The sequence below is a fragment of the Salmo salar genome, chromosome ssa26 (assembly GCF_905237065.1).
Source record: "Salmo salar chromosome ssa26, Ssal_v3.1, whole genome shotgun sequence".
Taxonomy (NCBI): Eukaryota; Metazoa; Chordata; class Actinopteri; order Salmoniformes; family Salmonidae; genus Salmo; species Salmo salar.
The window spans coordinates 47,702,305-47,730,273 of record NC_059467.1 but is presented as its reverse complement, the minus strand read 5'-3'; the positions used below and the strand labels follow the sequence as shown (position 1 = coordinate 47,730,273).

Sequence of the window (27,969 nt, the reverse complement as noted above, 5' to 3'; positions counted from 1 at the left end):
CGCATCTCTTTGTTGGTCCAGCGGCAGCTGCGCTCATGTTGTTGTAGCTAGTTACTCTCTCTCTCCGGAAATATTTTTTCTCTTTCGAAATATTTCGTCTCTTGTTTCGTTGCGGCCTGTACACATCCTCGTATCTAGCGTTTGGTATCATACCTTGTCACAATATCAAGTTAACCGAGTAATGGACTCAGACGAGGGGTACAATTATGAATTCGACGAGGAGGAAGAGGAATGCAGCGAAGACAGCGCTGAGGAGGATCCCGAAGACGACACCCTGGAAGTGGAGTTGGATGATCCTGTTGTGGCCGGTGGAGAGCGAGATGAATGTGGGGAGACCGGGGGCAGTGGCCTAGGGCCCGGTCAAGACGAGGAGGACTATCGGTTCGAGGTTCTGACTGCTGAACAGATCCTTCAGCATATGGTCGAGTGTATCAGGGAGGTCAATGATGTCATCCAGGTAAGGTGAAGGAAAGGCCGAGGATGTTGGGTCTCGGTAGGCCGCAAATTATAAAACGTAAACAGCTAATTATCTACCAAGTTAGTTTACTGCCCACCACAAACAATCGTAGGTAACGGTAAGCCTCAACGCATGTTAGCTTGTTTGCTAGCTAACGTTAGCTAGCTAGTTACAAACTAACGTTAGTGACGTTACCTTAGTTTAGGTACTATAGCTAAGTTACTAAGACTACAAATTAAACAAACTGCTGTAACTAACCAGCTAGCTAAATTAACGTTATCTGTCTAGGGAAGCTGCCAATTTTAGTTTGGTCAACTAACGTTAGCTAACGAAGCAATAACGTTATGTCTCTTGAATGACTAGTGCGCCTGGCTCAGCGAGATAAGTGAGTTGTCAGTTCTGCAAAGATGCTGACCCAACTAGCTACAGTAAGATTTAGTCAAAAAATAACTGTTAGACCCAGCCAGAAAACCTAGCTAGTTTGGCTAGTCATCTGTGTCATTCCCCTGTTAGCTACAAGTCAGCTATTACAACACTGTCATCAACGTATTTGTCTACTTTTATGGCACCAAAATGGCGAAGTAGCTAACGTTACTGAGCTATCTAGTTTGCGTGAAATTCTATCAGCCCCCTATGTCCATAGTTTCACCTGGATTATAGCTAGCCACCTAGCTAGCTATCTTACTTTCCACTGTGTCTGATTTTGAGGCCTGTGCGCCTGAAACAACATGGCCGAACCTTGATTCCCACTTCTGTCAGCCAGTGAGTTTGTCTGCAATGAATTGCAGATTTTTATGAATCCTATTATTAGACACATTTTGAACAATAATAGCCTAGAACTTATTTGTTGTGTAACTGACATGACCGTACTGCTAGTTACCGTTTAGTGTATTCTAATCCAATGCTAAATAGCTAGCTAGGTAAGTGGCTGTCTTTTTTTAAAGTTATGAAGCTTCCAGAGGCCATATAAATGTGAATTCTGCCTCCTAATTTTTCTACTCTTCTCTAGAACCCTGCAACGATAACAAGAATACTTCTTAGTCACTTCAACTGGGACAAAGAGAAACTGATGGAAAGGTTGGTCGTGACATTGGCTCTTGTGGGATTTGTTGTAAACTCATTGTAAAACAGGGTCCTCCTCTTGGCTCTATTAGTACCGTCATTGTGTTAGTTAGGTGGTCTGTTGAATGGCCATGGTCGGGTATTAAATATGTATATGAATAGACAGCATTACACAAGGGAATTGATCAAATCAATTGTCTGTTTACCAATTTCACTGCAGACCTTTTTTAATGCTCAATTTGCACAATGTCCAATAATTAAAGTCCCGAGATCTGGCACAGGTTTATCCTTTGTCTTGGTGCTCTAGTTTGGCTATGACTTACTGCCTTTCTATGTAAACATTTGTTATAGCATGACCTAAAGAGCCTATCCTAGTGAATAATACACCACCCAATAAAGTAGCGTGTTTCCCAGCCAGTGATGACATGTCTTCTCTCACTAGATATTTTGATGGGAACCTTGACAAATTGTTCTCGGAATGCCATGTCATCAACCCCAGTAAGAAGTCGAGGACACGGCTGATGAACACGAGGTCCTCTGCTCAGGATCTTCCCTGTCAGATCTGCTACCTGAACTACCCAAACACGGTCAGTACCCTATCCCCTAGCCTACCCCTAGCCCCTACCCTCAGTCTCTAGTAGTGTAGCTCTGAACTACCCAAACTCCGTCAGTAGCCTACTCTGAAGGGAGAGATGCACAACTTCTATCCACTAGGCAGTAGTGTACATCTGAATGGATCAGGACATGCCCAGTCAGATCTCCTACCCAAACTCAGTAGTCTACTCTGAAGGGAAAGACACAGCCCCTAGACATGAAGGGGAGCAACTCCTAGCCCTTACCTCTAGCTACTAGGCACTAGTGTAGATGTGAAAAGATCAGGAAATGATAGGACTGGAATTGCCAGGCACCTCACGATACAATATTATCACCATACTAATATGTATTGTGATTCAATACTGCACTTTTATTGCTATTTCATATTAACATATTACTCACTATATGTATGTTAAAGAGAAGAGCGCATGAGAAAATGAGTTTTGATCAGTCATGGAAATAAAAGTGCTGAAAATATGTTGGCTCGCTATTTTAAAATTAAGTGGAACTAGCTATAGGATGAAAAATACCTGAGATTTGGTGCAGGTACAGCCGATTAGCGTTAGCTAACACTACCTAGCAATATATCGTAATAGTCAAAGTATCGATATAATATTGTGATATGTGACTGTATCGATTTTCCCCCCCTTCACTAGGACATGCCCTGTCAGATCTTCTAGCTGAACTACCCAAACTCACTCAGTCAGTATTATGAAGGGAAACGCCCCCTAGCCTCTGACCCTTACCCCCTAGCCTCTTACCCCCTAGCCTCTATGACTGAAACTCCCTCTTCCTCTCCCACAGTACTTCACTGGCCTGGAGTGTGGACACAAGTTCTGCATGCAGTGTTGGGGGGACTACTTGACTACCAAAATCATCGAGGAGGGGATGGGACAGGTAAGTACCACAAACACCTTTTTGTTTTACCAGGGAAAAGACCCTTACGGTAAGAAACCCTTGGTGGGCAGGGCCTGGCAAGAGGTCAGCAGGAAGTAGTCAAGAAGAAAGAAATGCAATAGCACAGACAAAACGTTAAGATAATGATCTTTGACCAAGCGCTTATTCATACATGCATACATGCTGTGTGTATGAATGTATGCATGTATGAATAAGCGCTTGGTCAAAGATCATTAAGAGTTTACAGTCCATTTTAACGATGCATGCATACATGCTGTGTGTATGAATGTATGCATGCATCGTTAAAATGGACTGTAAACTCTTATTCTGACTCAGGAAAAGCAATCATTGGGCTTTTGTTGAGATGTGAAAAGTCTCACCATGTTTCCTTTCTCTTTCTTTAAAAAACAAAAAACTAAGACAATTTCCTGCCCTGCTCACAGCTGTGATATATTGGTGGACGACAACACAGTCATGTAAGTGTTACGTCACTGTCTCTTTACATTCCACAGCAGGTAGACTAGCGCTTAGAGCATTGGGACAGTAACTGAAAGGTTGCTGGTTCGAATACCCGTGCCGTCAAGATGAAAAATCTGTCTGTGCCCTTGAGCAAGACACTTAACCCTGATTTGCTCCAGGGGCTCCTTACTACTATGGCGGATCCTGTAAAACAACACATTTCACTGCATCTATCCGCTCTGTGACAGTAAAGCCTTTTTTAAATGTATTATTATTATTAAGTTTCAGCATTACATACACGCTGCTTGTTCTACACGCTGCTGGTTCTGTGAGAGTTGGAGATGTAGAGTAGCAGATGAGTTTAAAAATCAATTTTTTTGTATTTGTTCAAATCCACTACATTTAATTAGCATTTGAAAACCAAATGCTTTTCCTGTAGGAGACTGATCACAGAGTCCAAGGTGAAGTTGAAGTACCAACACTTGATTACCAATAGTTTTGTAGAGGTAAGATGTGTAATGTTCGTCATTGATAAATATATATATATATATATATATTATCAGTGTGTGTGTGTGTGTGTGTGTGTGTGTGTGTGTGTGTGTGTGTGTGTGTGTGTGTGTGTGTGTGTGTGTGTGTATATATATATATATATATGTATATATATATATATATATATATATATATATATATATACAGCAAATGTGTTTTATATGGAGATGTCTGTGCTCTAAAATACAATGTAGCAGTTTTCCATGTAAGCCTAGCTGTGAGAATATTTAATCTGTTCTTCAGATGTTAGATAATCTTGCTTGTTTGGAAGAAGAGGATTGGCATGTATTCCTTCTGCTTGTCCCGCTTCTTATGCTCCTGTCCTCTCCTCTCGTCCTCAGTGCAATCGACTGTTAAAATGGTGCCCAGCGCCAGACTGCCATCACGTAGTCAAAGTCCAGTACCCAGATGCTAAGCCTGTGAGATGCACATGTGGCCGGCAGTTTTGGTAAGACAGCCGTCTATAACTTATATTCCCTGCTTATTGGTTTTGTTTTGTACATCACACGTTCTCTGGCATGCAAAGGACCATCTACCACTAATACTCACGACAGAGATGTCTTGATTTATTAACACACTGTAAAAGGTTTGTAACCAACATCGCTCAAAACGCATGATGATATCTCTTGCAGTTGTCACACAAATGGAATCCTAAAAAAAGCATAGATTTTTTGGTTACATGTGGATCTTTATTTCTACCCAATCATTGCAGCTTCAATTGTGGTGAGAACTGGCATGATCCCGTCAAGTGTAAGGTATGTCACAACTGAGTCTATATTCAACCCTCCCTGTCAGTGGTAATGTAATAGTGGTCGGACCCAGTCCACATAAACAACCCTAACCCTTACCCCATATACATTTCATGTACTGTAGATCTGAAAGGATAGGTGGTGGTAGCTTCACCTTGTCCCCTGACAGGATAGGTGGTGGTTAGCAGCTTCACCTTGTCCCCTGACAGGATAGGTGGTGGTGGCTGCTTCACCTTGTCCCCTGACAGGATAGGTGGTGGTGGCTGCGTCACCTTGTCCCCTGACAGGATAGTTGGTGGTAGCAGCTTCACCTTGTCCCCTGACAGGATAGGTGGTGGTGGCTGCTTCACCTTGTCCCCTGACAGGATAGGTGGTGGTTAGCAGCTTCACCTTGTCCCCTGACAGGATAGGTGGTGGTTAGCAGCTTCACCTTGTCCCCTGACAGGATAGGTGGTGGTTAGCAGCTTCACCTTGTCCCCTGACAGGATAGGTGGTGGTTAGCAGCTTCACCTTGTCCCCTGACAGGATAGGTGGGGGTAGGAGCTTCACCTTGTCCCCTGACAGGATAGGTGGTGGTGGCTGCTTCACCTTGTCCCCTGACAGGATAGGTGGTGGTGGCTGCTTCACCTTGTCCCCTGACAGGATAGGTGGTGGTGGCTGCTTCACCTTGTCCCCTGACAGGATAGGTGGTGGTGGCTGCTTCACCTTGTCCCCTGACAGGATAGGTGGTGGTGGCAGCTTCACCTTGTCCCCTGACAGGATAGGTGGTGGTAGGAGCTTCACCTTGTCCCCTGACAGGATAGGTGGTGGTTAGCAGCTTCACCTTGTCCCCTGACAGGATAGGTGGTGGTTAGCAGCTTCACCTTGTCCCCTGACAGGATAGGTGGTGGTGGCAGCTTCACCTTGTCCCCTGACAGGATAGGTGGTGGTAGGAGCTTCACCTTGTCCCCTGACAGGATAGGTGGTGGTAGGAGCTTCACCTTGTCCCCTGACAGGATAGGTGGTGGTTAGCAGCTTCACCTTGTCCCCTGACAGGATAGGTGGTGGTGGCTGCTTCACCTTGTCCCCTGACAGGATAGGTGGTGGTGGCAGCTTCACCTTGTCCCCTGACAGGATAGGTGGTGGTGGCTGCGTCACCTTGTCCCCTGACAGGATAGTTGGTGGTAGCAGCTTCACCTTGTCCCCTGACAGGATAGGTGGTGGTGGCTGCTTCACCTTGTCCCCTGACAGGATAGGTGGTGGTGGCAGCTTCACCTTGTCCCCTGACAGGATAGGTGGTGTTAGTAGCTTCACCTTGTCCCCTGACAGGATAGGTGGTGGTAGTAGCTTCACCTTGTCCCCTGACAGGATAGGTGGTGGTAGTAGCTTCACCTTGTCCCCTGACAGGATAGGTGGTGGTTAGCAGCTTCACCTTGTCCCCTGACAGGATAGGTGGTGGTGGCAGCTTCACCTTGTCCCCTGACAGGATAGGTGGTGGTGGCAGCTTCACCTTGTCCCCTGACAGGATAGGTGGGGGTGGCAACTTCACCTTGTCCCCTGACAGGATAGGTGGGGGTGGTGGTGGTAGCTTCACCTTGTCCCCTGATATGATAGGTGGTGGTGGCAGCTTCACCTTGTCCCCTGACAGGATAGGTGGTGGTGGCAGCTTCACCTTGTCCTCTGACAGGATAGGTGGTGTTAGTAGCTTCACCTTGTCCCCTGACAGGATAGGTGGTGGTGGCAGCTTCACCTTGTCCCCTGACAGGATAGGTGGGGGTGGCAGCTTCACCTTGTCCCCTGACAGGATAGGTGGGGGTGGTGGTGGTAGCTTCACCTTGTCCCCTGACAGGATGGGTGGTGGTAGCTTCACCTTGTCCCCTGATATGATAGGTGGTGGTGGCAGCTTCACCTTGTCCCCTGACAGGATAGGTGGTGGTGGCAGCTTCACCTTGTCCCCTGACAGGATAGGTGGTGGTGGCTGCTTCACCTTGTCCCCTGACAGGATAGGTGGTGGTGGCAGCTTCACCTTGTCCCCTGACAGGATAGGTGGTGGTTAGCAGCTTCACCTTGTCCCCTGACAGGATAGGTGGTGGTGGCTGCTTCACCTTGTACCCTGACAGGATAGGTGGGGGTGGCAGCTTCACCTTGTCCCCTGACAGGATAGGTGGGGGTGGTGGTGGTAGCTTCACCTTGTCCCCTGACAGGATGGGTGGTGGTAGCTTCACCTTGTCCCCTGATATGATAGGTGGTGGTGGCAGCTTCACCTTGTCCCCTGACAGGATAGGTGGTGGTGGCAGCTTCACCTTGTCCCCTGACAGGATAGGTGGTGGTGGCAGCTTCACCTTGTCCCCTGACAGGATAGGTGGTGGTGGCTGCTTCACCTTGTCCCCTGACAGGATAGGTGGTGGTGGCAGCTTCACCTTGTCCCCTGACAGGATAGGTGGTGGTTAGCAGCTTCACCTTGTCCCCTGACAGGATAGGTGGTGGTGGCTGCTTCACCTTGTCCCCTGACAGGATAGGTGGTGGTGGCTGCTTCACCTTGTCCCCTGACAGGATAGGTGGTGGTGGCTGCTTCACCTTGTCCCCTGACAGGATAGGTGGTGGTGGCTGCTTCACCTTGTCCCCTGACAGGATAGGTGGTGGTGGTAGATTCACCTTGTCCCCTGACAGGATAGGTGGTGGTGGTAGCTTCACCTTGTCCCCTGATAGGAAAGGTGGTGGTAGCTTCACCTTGTCCCCTGACAGGATAGGTGGTGGTGGTAGCTTCACCTTGTCCCCTGACAGGATAGGTGGTGGTGGCTGCTTCACCTTGTCCCCTGACAGGATAGGTGGGGGTGGCTGCTTCACCTTGTCCCCTGACAGGATAGGTGGTGGTGGCTGCTTCACCTTGTCCCCTGACAGGATAGTTGGTGGTAGGAGCTTCACCTTGTCCCCTGACAGGATAGGTGGTGGTGGCTGCTTCACCTTGTCCCCTGACAGGATAGGTGGTGGTGGCTGCTTCACCTTGTCCCCTGACAGGATAGGTGGTGGTGGCTGCTTCACCTTGTCCCCTGACAGGATAGGTGGTGGTGGCTGCTTCACCTTGTCCCCTGACAGGATAGGTGGTGGTGGCTGCTTCACCTTGTCCCCTGACAGGATAGGTGGTGGTGGCTGCTTCACCTTGTCCCCTGACAGGATAGGTGGTGGTGGCTGCTTCACCTTGTCCCTCTTGTCCTCTCAGATCTCCACAAGTGACAATGGGTTGGTTCTAGACTGGGCCCTAGTCTACACATTCATGGTTAGTGGTAAAGTGTACTTGGGACAGAGGTCCCCTGCGATTAACATAGTTATACTTACTGTAATATAGTTACATTATCATCCACAGATTGGTGACTTTGAACTTGTTGTATTGAATATCTTTTTCCATGTTGTTTCTTTCAGTGGTTGAGGAAATGGATCAAGAAGTGTGACGATGACAGTGAGACGTCCAACTGGATCGCAGCCAATACAAGGGTATTTAAAAAGGCTTACCTCAAAGTACAATCCTAGTCTGTTTTTATGGAGGTCCAGCAACTAGCTATATCACTTGCGTGTCCCTCCACGAAACCAGGTAGATTTGTATTTTGAGTATCTCTTTAAGCATTTTAGGACTGGTTTCCCCAGACACAGATTACACCCTATTCCTGGACTAAAAATCATTCTCAGTGGATATTCTAGGCTTAATCTGTGTCAGGGAAACTGGCTCTTAAATGCTGCTCTATAGTGCTGCCGCTGTGTGAATGATGGACTGTTACTGAGCCCCTCTCTGCTTGTCCATCTGTCCCTCAGGAGTGCCCCAAATGCCACGTGACCATTGAGAAGGACGGCGGCTGCAACCACATGGTGTGTCGGAACCAGAGCTGCAAGGCAGAGTTCTGCTGGGTCTGCCTGGGGCCCTGGGAACCACACGGCTCTGCCTGGTGGGTGGACCTACCTCCTACTGACTAGTACTGTTGTACTGGAAGTCTATGGGTATTTGCTAGCATGCTAGTAGATACCCATATACTTGCAGTCATTGTGCTAATGCTAGTTAGCTTTGGCTCACGAAACTACCTCTAACTTCCTTCATACTGGCCACAGAAACATAAAAATGGTATCGGTGAATTCATCTGACTCTGGGGAGGTTGAGAAATGACCTCACTGTCAACATTCAGAAGTATCCCTTTTAGATTCCTTTATTGTCCTTCCGCTTTATCCCAACGCCTCTGAAAGACACATACAGGTTGGAGCGAGGGGGCTGCCTTATTTGGGCGCCTGTGGAGCTGTTTGTTGTTGTTGTTGGGGGGGGGTTAGGTGCCTCAACGGCAGGTGAAGGCGTCTAGGATTTGTTGCTAGCAATTCTCCTGTTAAAAGCTCACTTCCGGACAGATTTGCTGTCAGACCCGGGATTCAAACTGGCATCCCTCTGGTTGCTGTCAGTCTTTGTTGTTGCTGTAATAATGAAGGAAGCTACAACCATATTGGACTAAAAATGTTTTTAATTTTTTTTCCCTTTCACTAATTACTAGCTCTGTGTTTATTGTAGGTACAACTGCAACCGCTACAATGAGGATGATGCCAAGGCAGCGAGGGACGCCCAAGAGGTAACAGTGAGTCATGGTGTTTTTAGTGTTCCTCACTGTAGACTAGAATCACAACACAGTCCTGGTCTTTGTTGACCATCATGTATAATGATAGACATATTTCCTCATTCCCACAACAGTTAAGTGATGGTGTAGTGGTGCTTGTGCTAGTGGTGCTTGTGCTAGTTACAGTTGAAGTCAGAAGTTTACATACACCTTAGCCAAATGCATTTAAACTCAGTTTTTCACAATTCCTGACATAAAAATTCCCTGTCTTAGGTCAGTTAGGATCACCACTTTATTTTAAGAATGTGAAATGTCAATATAATAGTAGAGTGATTTCTTTCTTTCATCACATTCCCAGTGGGTCAGAAGTATACAAACACTCAATTAGTATTTGGTAGCATTGCCTTTAAATTGTTTAACTTGGGTCAAATGTTTTGGGTAGCCTTCCACAAGCTTCCCACAACAAGTTGGGTGAATTTTGTCCCATTTTCTCCTGACAGAGCTGGTGTAACTGTGTCAAGTTTGTTGGCCTCCTTGCTCACACATACTTTTTCAGTTCTGCCCACAAATCTTCTATAGGATTGAGGTCAGGACTTTGTGATGGCCACTCCAATACCTTGATTTTGTTGTCCTTAAGCCATTTTGCCACAACTTTGGAAGTATGCTTGGGGTCATTGTCCATTTGGAAGACCCATTTGCGACCAAGCTTTAACTTCCTGACTGATGTCTTGAGATGTTGCTTCAATATATCCACATAATTTTCCATCCTCATGATGCCATCTATTTTGTGAAGTGCACCAGTCCCTCCTGCAGCAAAGCACCCCCACAACATGATGCTGCCACCCCCGTGCTTCACGGTTGGGATGGTGTTCTTCAGCTTGCAAGCCTCCCCCTTTTTCCTCCAAACATAACGATGGTAATTATGGCCAAACAGTTCTATTTTTGTTTCATCAGACCAGAGGACGTTTCTCCAAAAAGTACGATCTTTGTCCCCATGTGCGGTTGCAAACCGTAGTCTGGCTTTTTTATGGTGGTTCTGGAGCAGTGGCTTCTTCCTTGCTGAACAGCCTTTCAGATTATGTCAATATAGGACTCGTTTTACTGTGGATATAGATACTTTTGTTCCTGTTTTCTCCAGCATCTCCTTCCTGAGCGGTATTTTATTTAACCGTTATTTTACCAGGTAAGTTGACTGAGAACACATTCTCATTTACAGCAACGACCTGGGGAATAGTTACAGGGGAGAGAAGAGGGGATGAATGAACCAATTGGAAGTTGGGGATGATTAGGTGGCCGTGATGGTATGAGGGCCAGATTGGGAATTTAGCCAGGACACCAGGGTTAACACCCCTACTCTTACAATAAGTGCAATGGGATCTTTAATGCCCTCAGAGTCAGGACACCTGTTTAACGTCCCATCCGAAAGACATTTACATTTTACATTTTAGTCATTTAGCAGACACTCTTATCCAGAGCGACTTACAGTAGTGAATACATTTCTTTTTTTTTTACTGGCCCCCCCTTGGGAATCGAACCCACAACCCTGGCATTGCACACACCATGCTGGCGTTGCAAACACCATGCTCTACCAACTGAGCCACAGGGACGGCACCCTATACAGGGTAGTGCCCTGGGGCATTGGGATATTTTTTAGACCAGAGGACAGAGTGCCTCCTACTGGCCCTCCAACACCACTTCCAGCAGCATCTGGTCTCCCATCCAGGGACTGACCAGGACCAACCCTGCTTAGCTTCAGAAGCAAGCCAGCAGTGGGATGCAGGGTGGTATGCTGGTATGACGGCTGCATGGTCCCATGGTGCTTATACTTGCGTACTATTGTTTGTACCTTCAGGCGTTTGGAAATTGCTCCCAAGGATGAACCAGACTTGTGGAGGTCTACAATCTTTTTTCTGAGGTCTTGGATGATTTATTTTGATTTTCCCATGATGTCAAGCAAAGAGGCACTGAGTTTGAAGGTAGGCCTTGAAATACATCCACAGGTACACCCCCAATTGACTAAAATTATGTCAATTAGCCTATCAGAAGCTTCTAAAGCCGTGACATCATTTTCTGGAATTTTCCAAGCTGTTTAAAGGCAGTCAACTTAGTGAATGTAAACTTCTGACCCACTGGAATTGTGATACAGTGAAATAATGTCTGTAAACAATTGTTGGAAAAATGACTTGTGTCATGCACACTGTAGATGTCCTAACCGACTTGCCAAAACTATAGTTTATTAACAAGAATTTTGTGGAGTGGTTGAAACACGAGTTTTAATGACTCCAACCTAAGTGTATGTAAACTTCCGACTTCAACTGTATGTTGTGCTAGTGGTGGTGGTTGTGCTAGTGGTGGTGGTTGTGCTAGTGGTGGTGGTTGTGCTAGTGGTGGTGGTTGTGCTAGTGGTGGTGGTTGTGCTAGTGGTGGTGGTTGTGCTAGTGGTGGTGGTTGTGCTAGTGGTGGTGGTTGTGCTAGTGGTGGTGGTTGTGCTAGTGGTGGTGGTGGTGCTAGTGGTGGTGGTGGTGCTAGTGGTGGTGGTTGTGCTAGTGGTGGTGGTGGTTGTGCTAGTGGTGGTGGTGGTTGTGCTAGTGGTGGTGGTGGTTGTGCTAGTGGTGGTGGTGGTTGTGCTAGTGGTGGTGGTGGTTGTGCTAGTGGTGGTGGTGGGTGCTAGTGGTGGTGGTGGTTGTGCTAGTGGTGGTGGTGGTTGTGCTAGTGGTGGTGGTGGTTGTGCTAGTGGTGGTGGTGGTTGTGCTAGTGGTGGTGGTGGTGGTGGTTGTGCTAGTGGTGGTGGTGGTTGTGCTAGTGGTGGTGGTGGTTATACTGCTAGTGGTGGTGGTTATACTGCTAGTGGCGGGTGGGCGGTCGTCGTGCTAGTGGCGGTTGGGCGGTCGTCGTGCTAGTGGCGGTCGGGCGGTCGTCGTGCTAGTGGCGGTCGTGCTGCTAGTGGCGGGTGGGCGGTCGTGCTGCTAGTGGCGGGTGGGCGGTCGTGCTGCTAGTGGCGGGTGGGCGGTCGTGCTGCTAGTGGCGGGTGGGCGGTCGTGCTGCTAGTGGCGGGTGGGCGGTCGTGCTGCTAGTGGCGGGTGGGCGGTCGTGCTGCTAGTGGCGGTTGGGCGGTCGTGCTGCTAGTGGCGGTTGGGCGGTCGTGCTGCTAGTGGCGGGTGGGCGGTCGTCCTGCTAGTGGCGGGTGGGCGGTCGTCGTGCTAGTGGCGGGTGGGCGGTCGTCCTGCTAGTGGCGGGTGGGCGGTCGTCGTGCGAGTGGCGGGTGGGCGGTCGTCCTGCTAGTGGCGGGTGGGCGGTCGTCGTGCTAGTGGCGGGTGGGCGGTCGTCGTGCTAGTGGCGGGTGGGCGGTCGTCGTGCTAGTGGCGGGTGGGCGGTCGTCGTGCTAGTGGCGGGTGGGCGGTCGTCGTGCTAGTGGCGGGTGGGCGGTCGTCCTGCTAGTGGCGGGTGGGCGGTCGTCGTGCGAGTGGCGGGTGGGCGGTCGTCGTGCTAGTGGCGGGTGGGCGGTCGTCGTGCTAGTGGCGGGTGGCGGTCGTCGTGCTAGTGGCGGTCGTCGTGCTAGTGGCGGTCGTGCGTGCTAGTGGCGGTGTGCTGCTAGTGGCGGTCGTGCTGCTAGTGGCGGGTGGGCGGTCGTGCGTGCTAGTGGCGGGTGGGCGGTCGTCGTGCTAGTGGCGGGTGGGCGGTCGTCGTGCTAGTGGCGGGTGGGCGGTCGTCGTGCTAGTGGCGGGTGGGCGGTCGTCGTGCTAGTGGCGGTCGTCGTGCTAGTGGCGGTCGTGCGTGCTAGTGGCGGGTGGGCGGTCGTGCTGCTAGTGGCGGGTGGGCGGTCGTGCTGCTAGTGGCGGGTGGGCGGTCGTGCGTGCTAGTGGCGGGTGGGCGGTCGTCGTGCTAGTGGCGGTCGTGCTGCTAGTGGCGGTCGTCGTGCTAGTGGCGGGTGGGCGGTCGTCGTGCTAGTGGCGGGTGGGCGGTCGTCGTGCTAGTGGCGGGTGGGCGGTCGTCGTGCTAGTGGCGGGTGGGCGGTCGTCGTGCTAGTGGCGGGTGGGCGGTCGTCGTGCTAGTGGCGGGTGGGCGGTCGTCGTGCTAGTGGCGGGTGGGCGGTCGTGCTGCTAGTGGCGGGTGGGCGGTGGTGCTGCTAGTGGCGATTGGGCGGTGGTGCTGCTAGTGGCGGGTGGGCGGTGGTGCTGCTAGTGGCGGGTGGGCGGTGGTGCTGCTAGTGGCGGGTGGGCGGTCGTCCTGCTAGTGGCGGTCGTCCTGCTAGTGGCGGTCGTCCTGCTAGTGGCGGTCGTCCTGCTAGTGGCGGTCGGGCGGTCGTCGTGCTAGTGGCGGTCGGGCGGTCGTCGTGCTAGTGGCGGTCGTCGTGCTAGTGGCGGTCGTCGTGCTAGTGGCGGTCGTCGTGCTAGTGGCGGTCGTCGTGCTAGTGGCGGTCGTCGTGCTAGTGGCGGTCGTCGTGCTAGTGGCGGGTGGGCGGTCGTGCTGCTAGTGGCGGGTGGGCGGTCGTCGTGCTAGTGGCGGGTGGGCGGTCGTCGTGCTAGTGGCGGGTGGGCGGTCGTCGTGCTAGTGGCGGTCGTGCTGCTAGTGGCGGTCGTCGTGCTAGTGGCGGGTGGGCGGTCGTCGTGCTAGTGGCGGTCGTGCTGCTAGTGGCGGGTGGGCGGTGGTGCTGCTAGTGGCGATTGGGCGGTGGTGCTGCTAGTGGCGATTGGGCGGTGGTGCTGCTAGTGGCGGGTGGGCGGTCGTGCTGCTAGTGGCGGGTGGGCGGTCGTGCTGCTAGTGGCGGGTGGGCGGTCGTGCTGCTAGTGGCGGTCGTCCTGCTAGTGGCGGTCGTCCTGCTAGTAGCGGTCGTCCTGCTAGTGGCGGTCGGGCGGTCGTCGTGCTAGTGGCGGTCGGGCGGTCGTCGTGCTAGTGGCGGTCGGGCGGTCGTCGTCCAGGTGGCGGTCGTCCTGCTTGTGGCGGTTGGGCGGTCGTGCTGCTAGTGGCGGGTGGGCGGTCGTCGTGCTTGTGGCGGGTGGGTGCTCGTCGTGCTAGTGGCGGGTGGGCGCTCGTCGTGCTAGTGGCGGGTGGGCGCTCGTCGTGCTAATGGCGGGTGGGCGGTCGTCGTGCTAGTGGCGGGTGGGCGGTCGTCGTGCTAGTGGCGGGTGGGCGGTCGTCGTGCTAGTGGCGGGTGGGCGGTCGTCGTGCTAGTGGCGGGTGGGCGGTCGTCCTGCTAGTGGCGGGTGGGCGGTCGTCGCGCTAGTGGGCGGTCGTCGCGCTAGTGGGCGGTCGTCGCGCTAGTGGGCGGTCGTCGCGCTAGTGGGCGGTCGTCGCGCTAGTGGGCGGTCGTCCTGCTAGTGGCGGGTGGGCGGTCGTCCTGCTAGTGGCGGGTGGGCGGTCGTCGTGCTAGTGGCGGTCGTCGTGCTAGTGGCGGTCGTCGTGCTAGTGGCGGTCGGGTGGTCGTCCTGCTAGTGGCGGTTGGGCGGTCGTGCTGCTAGTGGTGGTATAGCGTACGAGCGGTGGTTGTACCAGTTTTTGTGTAGTGGTGGTGGGTATGCTAGTAGTGGTGGTTGTGCTAGTGGTGGTGGTTGTGCTAGTAGTGGTGGTTATGCTAGTAGTGGTGGTTATGCTAGTAGTGGTGGTTATGCTAGTAGTGGTGGTTATGCTAGTAGTGGTGGGTATGCTAGTAGTGGTGGGTATGCTAGTAGTGGTGGGTATGCTAGTAGTGGTGGGTATGCTAGTGATGGTGGTTGTGGTGGTGGTTGTGCTAGTGGTGGTGGTTGTGCTAGTGGTGGTGGTTGTGCTAGTGGTGGTGGTTGTGCTAGTGGTGGTGGTTGTGCTAGTGGTGGTGTACTAGTGGTGGTGGTTATGCTAGTGGTGGTGGTTGTGCTAGTGATGGTGTACTAGTGGTGGTGGTTATGCTAGTAGTGGTGGGTATGCTAGTGATGGTGTACTAGTGGTGGTGGGTATGCTAGTGGTGGTGGTTATGCTAGTGGCGGTGGTGGTTATGCTAGTGGCGTGGTGGTTATGCTAGTGGTGGTGGTGGTTATGCTGGTGGTGGTTATGCTGGTGGTGGTTATTGCATACGAGCGGTGGTTATGGCATACGAGCGGTGGTTATGCTAGTTAGTGGTGGTGGTGCTAGTGGTGGTGGTGGTGGTGGTGGTTGTGCTAGTGGTGGTGGTGGTGCTGGTGGTGGTGCTTGTGGCTGTGGTGGTGGTGGTCGTGCTAGTGGTGGTGGTCGTTGTGCTAGTGGTGGTGGTGGTTGTGCTAGTGGTGGTGGTCGTTGTGCTAGTGGCGGGTGGGTGGTCGTGCTGCTAGTGGTGGTGGTGGTCTGTGCTAGTGGCTGGGTGGGCGGTCGTTGTGCTAGTGGCGGGTGGGTGGTCGTTGTGCTAGTGGCGGGTGGGCGGTCGTCGTGCTAGTGGCGGTCGTGCTGCTAGTGGCGGTGGTGCGTGCTAGTGGCGGGTGGGTGGTCGTTGTGCTAGTGGCGGTCGTGCTGCTAGTGGCGGGTGTGCGGTGGTGGTGCTAGATGCGATTGGGTGGTGGTGCTGCTAGTGGCGATTGGTGGTGGTGCTGCTAGTAGCTGGTGGGCGGTCGTGCTGCTAGTGGCGGGTGGTGGTCGTGCTGCTAGTGGCGGGTGGGCGGTCGTCCTGCTAGTGGCGGTCGTCCTGCTAGTGGCGGTCGTCCTGCTAGTGGCGGTTGGGCGGTCGTCGTGCTAGTGGCGGTCGGGCGGTCGTCGTGCAGGTGGCGGTCGTCCTGCTTGTGGCGGTTGGGCGGTCGTGCTGCTAGTGGCGGGTGGGCGGTCGTCGTGCTAGTGGCGGGTGGGCGGTCGTCGTGCTAGTGGCGGGTGGGCGGTCGTCGTGCTAGTGGCGGGTGGGCGGTCGTCCTGCTAGTGGCGGGTGGGCGGTCGTCGTGCTAGTGGCGGGTGGGCGGTCGTCGTGCTAGTGGCGGGTGGGCGGTCGTCGTGCTAGTGGCGGGTGGGCGGTCGTCGTGCTAGTGGCGGGTGGGCGGTCGTCGTGCGTAGTGGCGGGTGGGCGGTGCGTCGTGCTAGTGGCGGGTGGTGCGGTCGTGCGTGCTAGTGGCGGGTGGGCGGTCGTCGTGCTAGTGGCGGTGGTCGTGCTAGTGGCGGTGCGTCGTGCTAGTGGCGGTCGTGCTGCTAGTGGCGGTCGTGCTGCTAGTAGCGGGTGGGCGGTCGTGCTGCTAGTGGCGGGTGGGCGGTCGTCGTGCTAGTGGCGGGTGGGCGGTCGTCGTGCTAGTGGCGGGTGGGCGGTCGTCGTGCTAGTGGCGGGTGGGCGGTCGTCCTGCTAGTGGCGGGTGGCGGTCGTCGTGCTAGTGGCGGGTGGGCGGTCGTCGTGCTAGTGGCGGGTGGGCGGTCGTGCTGCTAGTGGCGGGTGGGCGGTCGTCGTGCGAGTGGCGGGTGGGCGGTCGTCGTGCTAGTGGCGGGTGGGCGGTCGTCGTGCTAGTGGCGGTCGTCGTGCTAGTGGCGGTCGTCGTGCTAGTGGCGGTCGTGCTGCTAGTGGCGGTCGTGCTGCTAGTAGCGGGTGGGCGGTCGTGCTGCTAGTGGCGGTGGGCGGTCGTCGTGCTAGTGGCGGGTGGGCGGTCGTCGTGCTAGTGGCGGGTGGGCGGTCGTCGTGCTAGTGGCGGGTGGGCGGTCGTCGTGCTAGTGGCGGGTGGGCGGTCGTCGTGCTAGTGGCGGTCGTGCTGCTAGTGGCGGGTGGGCGGTGGTGCTGCTAGTGGCGATTGGGCGGTGGTGCTGCTAGTGGCGATTGGGCGGTGGTGCTGCTAGTGGCGGGTGGGCGGTGGTGCTGCTAGTGGCGGGTGGGCGGTCGTGCTGCTAGTGGCGGGTGGGCGGTCGTCCTGCTAGTGGCGGTGGTTCTGCTAGTGGCGGTCGTCCTGCTAGTGGCGGTCGGGTGGTCGTCCTGCTAGTGGCGGTCGGGCTGGTCGTCGTGCTAGTGGCGGTGGGTTGCGTCGTCAGGTGGCGGTCGTCCTGCTTGTGGCGGTTGGCGGTCGTGCTGCTAGTGGCGTGGTGGGCGGTCGTCGTGCTTGTGGCGGTGGGCGCTGGTCGTGCTAGTGGCGGGTGGGCGCTCGTCGTGCTAGTGGCGGGTGGGCGGTCGTTGTGCGAGTTGGCGGTGGTGGTGCTAGTGGCGGGTGGGCGGTCGTTGTGCTAGTGGCGGGTGGGCGGTCGTCGTGCTAGTGGCGGGTGGGCGGTCGTCGTGCTAGTGGCGGTCGTCGTGCTAGTGGCGGTCGTCGTGCTAGTGGCGGTCGTCGTGCTAGTGGCGGGTGGGCGGTCGTGCTGCTAGTGGCGGGTGGGCGGTCGTGCGTGCTAGTGGCGGGTGGGCGGTCGTGGTGCTAGTGGCGGGTGGGCGGTCGTCGTGCTAGTGGCGGTCGTGCGTGCTAGTGGCGGTCGTCGTGCTAGTGGCGGTCGTCGTGCTAGTGGCGGGTGGCGGTGCGTGCGTGCTAGTGGCGGGTGGGCGGTCGTGCTGCTAGTGGCGGGTGGGCGGTGGTGCGTGCTAGTGGCGGGTGGGCGGTCGTCGTGCTAGTGGCGGGTGGGCGGTCGTCGTGCTAGTGGCGGGTGGGCGGTCGTCGTGCTAGTGGCGGTCGTGCTGCTAGTGGCGGTCGTCGTGCTAGTGGCGGGTGGGCGGTCGTCGTGCTAGTGGCGGTCGTGCTGCTCGTGGCGGGTGGGCGGTGGTGCTGCTAGTGGCGATTGGGCGGTGGTGCTGCTAGTGGCGATTGGGCGGTGGTGCTGCTAGTGGCGGGTGGGCGGTCGTGCTGCTAGTGGCGGGTGGGCGGTCGTGCTGCTAGTGGCGGGTGGGCGGTCGTGCTGCTAGTGGCGGTCGTGGTGCTAGTGGCGGTCGTCGTGCTAGTGGCGGTCGTGCTGCTAGTGGCGGTCGGGCGGTTGTCGTGCTAGTGGCGGTCGGGCGGTCGTCGTGCTAGTGGCGGTGGGCGGTGTCGCAGGTGGCGGTCGTCCTGCTTGTGGCGGTTGGGCGGTCGTGCTGCTAGTGGCGGGTGGGCGGTCGTCGTGCTTGTGGCGGGGGTCGTCGTGCTAGTGGCGGGTGGGCGCTCGTCGTGCTAGTGGCGGGTGGGCGGTCGTCGTGCTAGTGGCGGGTGGGCGGTCGTCGTGCTAGTGGCGGGTGGGCGGTCGTCGTGCTAGTGGCGGGTGGGCGGTCGTCGTGCTAGTGGCGGGTGGGCGGTCGTCGTGCTAGTGGCGGGTGGGCGGTCGTCGTGCTAGTGGCGGGTGGGCGGTCGTCGCGCTAGTGGGCGGTCGTCGCGCTAGTGGGCGGTCGTCGCGCTAGTGGGCGGTCGTCGCGCTAGTGGGCGGTCGTCGCGCTAGTGGGCGGTCGTCCTGCTAGTGGCGGGTGGGCGGTCGTCGTGCTAGTGGCGGTCGTCGTGCTAGTGGCGGTCGTCGTGCTAGTGGCGGTCGTCGTGCTAGTGGCGGTCGGGTGGTCGTCCTGCTAGTGGCGGTTGGGCGGTCGTGCTGCTAGTGGTGGTATAGCGTACGAGCGGTGGTTGTACCAGTTTTTGTGTAGTGGTGGTGGGTATGCTAGTAGTGGTGGTTGTGCTAGTGGTGGTGGTTGTGCTAGTAGTGGTGGTTATGCTAGTAGTGGTGGTTATGCTAGTAGTGGTGGTTATGCTAGTAGTGGTGGTTATGCTAGTAGTGGTGGGTATGCTAGTGATGGTGGTGGTGGTTGTGCTAGTGGTGGTGGTTGTGCTAGTGGTGGTGGTTGTGCTAGTGGTGGTGGTTGTGCTAGTGGTGGTGGTTGTGCTAGTGGTGGTGGTTGTGCTAGTGATGGTGTACTAGTGGTGGTGGTTATGCTAGTGGTGGTGGTTGTGCTAGTGATGGTGTACTAGTGGTGGTGGTTATGCTAGTAGTGGTGGGTATGCTAGTGATGGTGTACTAGTGGTGGTGGGTATGCTAGTGGGGTGGTGGTTATGCTAGTGGCGGTGGTGGTTATGCTAGTGGCGTGGTGGTTATGCTAGTGGTGGTGGTGGTTATGCTGGTGGTGGTTATGCTGGTGGTGGTTATTGCATACGAGCGGTGGTTATGGCATACGAGCGGTGGTTATGCTAGTTAGTGGTGGTGGTGCTAGTGGTGGTGGTTGGGTGGTGGTGGTTGTGCTAGTGGTGGTGGTTGTGCTAGTGGTGGTGGTTGTGCTAGTGGTGGTGGGTGTGCTAGTGGTGGTGGTTGTGCTAGTGGTGGTGGTTGTGCTAGTGGTGGTGGTTGTGCTAGTGGTGGTGGTGGTTGTGCTAGTGGTGGTGGTGGTTGTGCTAGTGGTGGTGGTGGTTGTGCTAGTGGTGGTGGTGGTTGTGCTAGTGGTGGTGGTGGTTGTGCTAGTGGTGGTGGTGGTTGTGCTAGTGGTGGTGGTGGTTGTGCTAGTGGTGGTGGTGGTTGTGCTAGTGGTGGTGGTGGTTGTGCTAGTGGTGGTGGTTGTGCTAGTGGTGCTAGTGGTGGTTGTGCTAGTGGTGGTGGTTGTGCTAGTGGTGGTGGTTGTGCTAGTGGTGGTGGTTGTGCTAGTGGTGGTGGTTGTGCTAGTGGTGGTGGTTGTGCTAGTGGTGGTGGTTGTGCTAGTAGTGGTGGTGGTTGTGCTAGTGGTGGTGGTGGTTATACTGCTAGTGGTGGTGGTTATACTGCTAGTGGCGGGTGGGCGGTCGTCGTGCTAGTGGCGGTCGTGCTGCTAGTGGCGGTCGTCGTGCTAGTGGCGGTCGTGCTGCTAGTGGCGGGTGGGCGGTCGTCGTGCGAGTGGCGGGTGGGCGGTCGTCGTGCTAGTGGCGGGTGGGCGGTCGTCGTGCTAGTGGCGGTCGTCGTGCTAGTGGCGGTCGTCGTGCTAGTGGCGGGTGGGCGGTCGTGCTGCTAGTTGCGGGTGGGCGGTCGTGGTGCTAGTGGCGGGTGGGCGGTCGTCGTGCTAGTGGCGGGTGGGCGGTCGTCGTGCTAGTGGTGGTGGTTGTGCTAGTGATGGTGTACTAGTGGTGGTGGTTATGCTAGTGGTGGTGGTTGTGCTAGTGATGGTGTACTAGTGGTGGTGGTTATGCTAGTAGTGGTGGGTATGCTAGTGATGGTGTACTAGTGGTGGTGGGTATGCTAGTGGTGGTGGTTATGCTAGTGGTGGTGGTGGTTATGCTGGTGGTGGTTATTGCATACGAGCGGTGGTTATGGCATACGAGCGGTGGTTATGCTAGTTAGTGGTGGTGGTGCTAGTGGTGGTGGTGGTGGTTGTGCTAGTGGTGGGTGGGCGGTCGTCGTGCTAGTGGCGGGTGGGCGGTCGTCGTGCTAGTGGCGGTCGTCGTGCTAGTGGCGGTCGTCGTGCTAGTGGCGGTCGTCGTGCTAGTGGCGGGTGGGCGGTCGTGCTGCTAGTTGCGGGTGGGCGGTCGTCGTGCTAGTGGCGGGTGGGCGGTCGTCGTGCTAGTGGCGGGTGGGCGGTCGTCGTGCTAGTGGCGGTCGTGCTGCTAGTGGCGGTCGTCGTGCTAGTGGCGGGTGGGCGGTCGTCGTGCTAGTGGCGGTCGTGCTGCTAGTGGCGGGTGGGCGGTGGTGCTGCTAGATGCGATTGGGCGGTGGTGCTGCTAGTGGCGATTGGGCGGTGGTGCTGCTAGTGGCGGGTGGGCGGTCGTGCTGCTAGTGGCGGGTGGGCGGTCGTGCTGCTAGTGGCGGGTGGGCGGTCGTCCTGCTAGTGGCGGTCGTCCTGCTAGTGGCGGTCGTCCTGCTAGTGGCGGTCGGGCGGTCGTCGTGCTAGTGGCGGTCGGGCGGTCGTCGTCCAGGTGGCGGTCGTCCTGCTTGTGGCGGTTGGGCGGTCGTGCTGCTAGTGGCGGGTGGGCGGTCGTCGTGCTTGTGGCGGGTGGGTGCTCGTCGTGCTAGTGGCGGGTGGGCGCTCGTCGTGCTAGTGGCGGGTGGGCGGTCGTCGTGCTAGTGGCGGGTGGGCGGTCGTCCTGCTAGTGGCGGGTGGGCGGTCGTCGCGCTAGTGGCGGGTGGGCGGTCGTCGCGCTAGTGGGCGGTCGTCGCGCTAGTGGGCGGTCGTCGCGCTAGTGGGCGGTCGTCGCGCTAGTGGCGGGTGGGCGGTCGTCGTGCTAGTGGCGGTCGTCGTGCTAGTGGCGGTCGTCGTCCTAGTGGCGGTCGTCGTGCTAGTGGCGGTCGTCGTGCTAGTGGCGGTCGGGTGGTCGTCCTGCTAGTGGCGGTTGGGCGGTCGTGCTGCTAGTGGTGGTATAGCGTACTAGCGGTGGTTGTACCAGTTATTGTGTAGTGGTGGTGGGTATGCTAGTGATGGTGGTTGTGCTAGTGGTGGTGGTTGTGCTAGTGGTGGTGGTTGTGCTAGTGGTGGTGGTTGTGCTAGTGGTGGTGGTTGTGCTAGTGGTGGTGGTTGTGCTAGTAGTGGTGGTTATGCTAGTAGTGGTGGTTATGCTAGTAGTGGTGGTTATGCTAGTAGTGGTGGGTATGCTAGTGATGGTGTACTAGTGGTGGTGGTGGTTGTGCTAGTGGTGGTGGTTGTGCTAGTGATGGTGGTTGTGCTAGTGGTGGTGGTTGTGCTAGTGGTGGTGGTGGTGCTAGTGGTGGTGGTTGTGCTGGTGGTGGTGGTTGTGCTGGTGGTGGTGGTTGTGCTGGTGGTGGTGGTTGTGCTAGTGGTGGTGGTTGTGCTGGTGGTTGTGCTCGTGGTGGTGGTTATGCTAGTGGTGGTTGTGCTGGTGGTGGTGCTGGTTATGCTAGTGGTGGTTATATTAGTAATGATGAGCATGTATAATGGTAAACATATTCTCCCAGGCTTGATTGTTGTGATTTTAAGAGCCAGGCGTTCTCCCTCCTCCTCCTCCTCCAGCGGTCCAGGGCAGCCCTGCAGAGGTACCTGTTCTACTGCAACCGTTACATGAACCACATGCAGTCGCTGCGCTTCGAGCACAAGCTGTACGCCGGGGTCAAGGCCAAGATGGAGGAGATGCAGCATCACAACATGTCCTGGATCGAGGTGCAGTTCCTGAAGAAGGCCGTGGACGTGCTGTGTCAGTGTCGCTCCACACTCATGTTCACCTACGTCTTCGCCTTCTACCTGAAGAAGAACAACCAGTCCATCATCTTTGAGGTAACTTTACAGCTATAGTCCAAACCCAAACCCTTCTACCTGAAGAAGAACAACCAGTCCATCATCTTTGAGGTAACTTTACAGCTATAGTCCAAACCCAAACCCTTCTACCTGAAGAAGAACAACCAGTCCATCATCTTTGAGGTAACTTTACAGCTATAGTCCAAACCCAAACCCTTCTACCTGGAAAAGAACAACCGGTCCATCATCTTTGAGGTAACTTTACAGCTATAGTCCAAACCCAAACCCTTCTACCTGGAAAAGAACAACCGGTCCATCATCTTTGAGGTAACTTTACAGCTATAGTCCAAACCCTTCTACCTGAAGAAGAACAACCAGTCCATCATCTTTGAGGTAACTTTACAGCTATAGTCCAAACCCAAACCCTTCTACCTGAAGAAGAACAACCAGTCCATCATCTTTGAGGTAACTTTACAGCTATAGTCCAAACCCAAACCCTTCTACCTGAAGAAGAACAACCAGTCCATCATCTTTGAGGTAACTTTACAGCTATAGTCCAAACCCAAACCCTTCTACCTGAAGAAGAACAACCAGTCCATCATCTTTGAGGTAACTTTACAGCTATAGTCCAAACCCAAACCCTTCTACCTGAAGAAGAACAACCAGTCCATCATCTTTGAGGTAACTTTACAGCTATAGTCCAAACCCAAACCCTTCTACCTGAAGAAGAACAACCAGTCCATCATCTTTGAGGTAACTTTACAGCTATAGTCCAAACCCAAACCCTTCTACCTGAAGAAGAACAACCAGTCCATCATCTTTGAGGTAACTTTACAGCTATAGTCCAAACCCAAACCCTTCTACCTGAAGAAGAACAACCAGTCCATCATCTTTGAGGTAACTTTACAGCTATAGTCCAAACCCAAACCCTTCTACCTGAAGAAGAACAACCAGTCCATCATCTTTGAGGTAACTTTACAGCTATAGTCCAAACCCAAACCCTTCTACCTGAAGAAGAACAACCAGTCCATCATCTTTGAGGTAACTTTACAGCTATAGTCCAAACCCAAACCCTTCTACCTGAAGAAGAACAACCAGTCCATCATCTTTGAGGTAACTTTACAGCTATAGTCCAAACCCAAACCCTTCTACCTGAAGAAGAACAACCAGTCCATCATCTTTGAGGTAACTTTACAGCTATAGTCCAAACCCAAACCCTTCTACCTGAAGAAGAACAACCAGTCCATCATCTTTGAGGTAACTTTACAGCTATAGTCCAAACCCAAACCCTTCTACCTGAAGAAGAACAACCAGTCCATCATCTTTGAGGTAACTTTACAGCTATAGTCCAAACCCAAACCCTTCTACCTGAAGAAGAACAACCAGTCCATCATCTTTGAGGTAACTTTACAGCTATAGTCCAAACCCAAACCCTTCTACCTGAAGAAGAACAACCAGTCCATCATCTTTGAGGTAACTTTACAGCTATAGTCCAAACCCAAACCCTTCTACCTGAAGAAGAACAACCAGTCCATCATCTTTGAGGTAACTTTACAGCTATAGTCCAAACCCAAACCCTTCTACCTGGAAAAGAACAAACAGTCCCGTTTTTGAGGTAACTTTACAGCTTTAGTCCAAACCCAAACCCTTCTACCTGGAAAAGAACAAACAGTCCCATTTTTGAGGTAACTTTACAGCTATAGTCCAAACCCAAACCCTTCTACCTGGAAAAGAACAAACAGTCCCATTTTTGAGGTGAGGGAGGGTAGAGAAGGGAGGGGAAAGAGAGAGAAGTGGAGGGAGTTGGAGTATTCTATTTAGCTTGAAGTGTTTCAGTTGTTCCAGCTCTGTTGGTACAGTTGTGTACAGTAAAGCCATGATGTATTTCTACACCTACAAATCAAGGTCTCTCTAAAGGAACCCTTTATTTCCACAGTTGTTGTCATGAGGTGAAGTGCTCCAGGTAAAAACCCGGCAGCACAGTTATTCCTGTTTGTGTAGTTCTATCAGGACAAGTAGTGGCCCTATACTATACACTGAGTGTATGAAACCCAGCAGCGTTGCATTTCTTGACACACTCAAACCGGTGCGCATGGCACCTACTACCCCGTTCAAAGGCAATTAAATATTTAGTCTTTCTCATTCACACTCAATTGCGCACACACACACACACAATCCATGTCTCAATTGTCTCAAGTCTTAAAAATCCTTCTTTAACCTGTCTCCTCCCCTTCATCTACACTGATTTCAATTGGATTTAACAAGTGACATCAATAAGGGATCATATCTTTCACCTGGTCAGTCTGTAATAGAAAGAGCCGGTGTTCTTAGTGTTTTGTACATTGAGTGTATATGCTGTGACTGAACCCAAGCGGTCCTCTTTTAGAACAATCAGGCTGACTTGGAGAACGCTACAGAGGTTCTGTCTGGTTATCTGGAGCGGGACATCTCCCAGGACTCTCTGCAGGACATCAAACAGAAAGTACAGGACAAGTACAGGTGAGTTCAATACATGATATAGATGTCTTTATTACAACAGGAAGTACAGGTTAGTCTGCAACAGGATAGATGATTTTATAGATCTGTGTGTGTTTTTGTACTGCTCAGTGGTAAATATGACATTTGAATGGAAATGTGGGAGGAGGACTCTAAACATGCCTACTATGAGGCTAATGTCATTGATCAGCAATTAATTTCATCAAAAATTGTCTCTTGTTCCATTCTATTTGTCTCTGTTGTCAAGCCAAATATGGATTAGTTGGCTACGCTACAGCACATATCAGAATGAGACCAGACTGATTTTAAAATGAGCCTTCCTCTCCTCACTGTTTCCTGTTTCCTGTTTGTTGTCCTCCAGATACTGTGAGAGTCGGCGGCGGGTGCTGCTGCAGCATGTGCATGAGGGCTATGAGAAGGACCTCTGGGAATACATAGAAGATTAAGGATAGACTCTTTACTAAAAAACCCTCTCCAGACTAGAGCGCTGATGCAATGCCACGGGGCAGCACTGGTTTTCACCTATTGTTGCTGATCTTCCCAATATTGCGTTTTTTTTTTTTCTTGGGTTTTGTTTAATGGAAAAGTTTAAATAAATTATATCAAAATAAAAAAAAAAGGTAGAATATTTCAAACGTTAATCGTACAACAGTATTGTTTGTAGCAGATTGGATTGTGAGGACATAAAATAACTCCCCGCTTCTCTCAATTGGTCACTATTGTAACATCATCACCCCCCCACTCTGTTCAGTTTTCCAGTGAGATGTATTTTATTTGTTTAATTTTTAAGTACCCTTGTGTGGGACATGGGTTTGTGTTCAACACAGTCCAACTGTTCAAGCCATGTTCATTAAATGTGGTTAGATCACATGTAGGGTTTTTGAATGTTGATTTGCTGATTGTAAGGTGCTTAACCATGTGGGTTGGCAGGAAAAACCATAGGGAGTGCAGAAAAAGGAAACATGTTTTTCTATTTGTAAATAACGCATATGCATGGAACAGCAAGTGTGGCCGTTTCTTTTATTTGTCTTTTTATTTTATTTTTGAAAAATATTTATTCATATTTTTTTTCAAATATTCAATATAGTTGCTGTGTAGAAGACAAGTTGCCTCCTGCTTTAAAAGAAAATGTATTCTTTGTGAGGGTTTGGAATTTGTGTAGCTTCACCCAGGAGAACGAGGACAGAAACAGTTTGAACGAGCGATAAAACTCTGACAGGGTTGTAGTAGCTTTCAAAAGCAATTCTGACAAAACAAAATCCACCTAAAGGACAACATTAGGTGAGAGAATGAGACTAAAGAACAAACCTTTTTTTTCATTTTTACAGCCAGCCAGACTGTAGTTCAGGTAATACATAGATTTATTCATAGTTGGAATTGACCTTGCAACCTTCAGAGGTTATCAACTAATTGTACCTGAGGGGGTTTTGAGAAATTAGAGAATGACTTGGAAAGGACTCCGCTGTGTCCTAAGTGGCTCCCTATTCTCTATATAGTGCACTATGGGCCCCTGGTCAAAAGTAATGCATTATATAGGGAATAGAGTGCCATTTGGGATGAAGGTCATGTCCTGTTTGTTCTAACCCCCCTCCTTCCCACTCCCTCTTGTTTTTGTTCTTCCATCACCACCCCTCCTGTTTCTCCTTAGAAGTTGTCATTTCCAGATAACACACTACCAACTGTTTCATGAGAGCCAAATTGAGTGACATTCACTCATAAAAAAATAAAATAAACAAATGTATTTCTTTTTTCAGACTTGAGCTTTTCCTCATGGTTTTTTGTATGCACCTTGGTCACCTGGGAGGCGGTAGGGCACCTTGGTCACCTGGGAGGCGGTAGGGCACCTTGGTCACCTGGGAGGCGGTAGGGCACCTTGGTCACCTGGGAGGCGGTAGGGCACCTTGGTCACCTGGGAGGCGGTAGGGCACCTTGGTCACCTGGGAGGCGGTAGGGCACCTTGGTCACCTGGGAGGCGGTAGGGCACCTTGGTCACCTGGGAGGCGGTAGGGCACCTTGGTCACCTGGGAGGCGGTAGGGCACCTTGGTCACCTGGGAGGCGGTAGGGCACCTTGGTCACCTGGGAGGCGGTAGGGCACCTTGGTCACCTGGGAGGCGGTAGGGCACCTTGGTCACCTGGGAGGCGGTAGGGCACCTGGGAGGCGGTAGGGCACCTTGGTCACCTGGGAGGCGGTAGGGCACCTTGGTCACCTGGGAGGCGGTAGGGCACCTTGGTCACCTGGGAGGCGGTAGGGCACCTTGGTCACCTGGGAGGCGGTAGGGCACCTGGGAGGCGGTAGGGCACCGTGGTCACCTGGGAGGCCGTATGTAATTCCCTGAAAGGGCTGTTTTTAAACTTGAGTCAGTCAGCATGACAACATGACCTAGTCCTAGGCCCCTAAAGAAGTAGAAACTGACAGACCTGGCTGACAGGATGTACCCCCCCCCTTTTTATGTGTTCTGTAAAGGAGTATTGTTTTCGTTAGCAGTTAGTTGAGCTATACAAACTGCTTCGTGGGCTTTAAGAGTCTTGTCTGACAGCTGCATTTCAAAAAAATTAAAAGACTGGGCATGAAGAAGCGCTGATGTTTTGAGATGTCTGTTGTTGTAAAGCTTTGGCATCTAGGCTAGACTATGAGAGTGGCGTTTACACTGGTTGCTAGTCTGAAATGCCACCCTATTCCCTATATAGTGCACTACTTTTGACCACAGACCAATGGGGAGTAGAGCGCTATAGGGGATAGGTTGTCATTTGGAAAGCAGCCTGGGTTGTACCAACATGGTAACATGATGCCATTTACCTTCATAACACTTTCCAGTTTTATACGAGCTTACGAGGTCCAAAACAAGACCAACCCTAGCCCAGGGAAGTGGCTGGACTAGTCACAGTGCTGTCCTCAGTCAGTGTTTGTTGGAATACATTTCTCAATGCACTGTAGCCCTCGAGAAAGACAAAAGTCTGGCATTTGACATTGATGTGGCTGACAAGACGGAAACAAAGATTTCTCTTCACCAAAGTGTGAATCATCTGAAAATACTATTTTTATCTCTTGTTTCTGATACTTTCTGTGAAATGGGAAGTTCAGATACAGTTGCTTTCATGTATTATAACCATTCTTACAAACAAAATGTCCTATTTAAATAAATGTCATTCAAAAGGAA

General features: G+C 52.9%; 1 protein-coding gene across 3 annotated transcripts; it reads left to right on the top strand.

The window, feature by feature from the left end:
- LOC106562795 (E3 ubiquitin-protein ligase arih1) lies at nt 1-27,969 on the top strand. 3 transcript variants are annotated; one of them, XR_006762129.1, is made up of 14 exons: nt 1-457; nt 1,467-1,534; nt 1,962-2,106; nt 2,918-3,010; nt 3,431-3,486; nt 3,909-3,975; nt 4,360-4,466; nt 4,731-4,773; nt 8,167-8,238; nt 8,554-8,684; nt 9,290-9,353; nt 22,093-23,859; nt 24,701-24,813; nt 25,172-27,969. XR_006762129.1 is itself a non-coding variant. In XM_045707989.1 (14 exons), the coding sequence occupies exons 1-14, from the start codon at nt 182-184 to the stop codon at nt 25,254-25,256; spliced, it is 1,581 nt and encodes a 526-aa protein (XP_045563945.1). In that variant the 5' UTR covers nt 1-181; the 3' UTR covers nt 25,257-27,969. The 3 variants fall into 3 exon arrangements, 2 of the variants coding, with proteins under 2 accessions (XP_045563945.1, XP_045563946.1); XM_045707989.1 differs by having other exon boundaries at nt 22,093-22,353; XM_045707990.1 differs by having other exon boundaries at nt 2-457; nt 9,290-9,347; nt 22,093-22,353.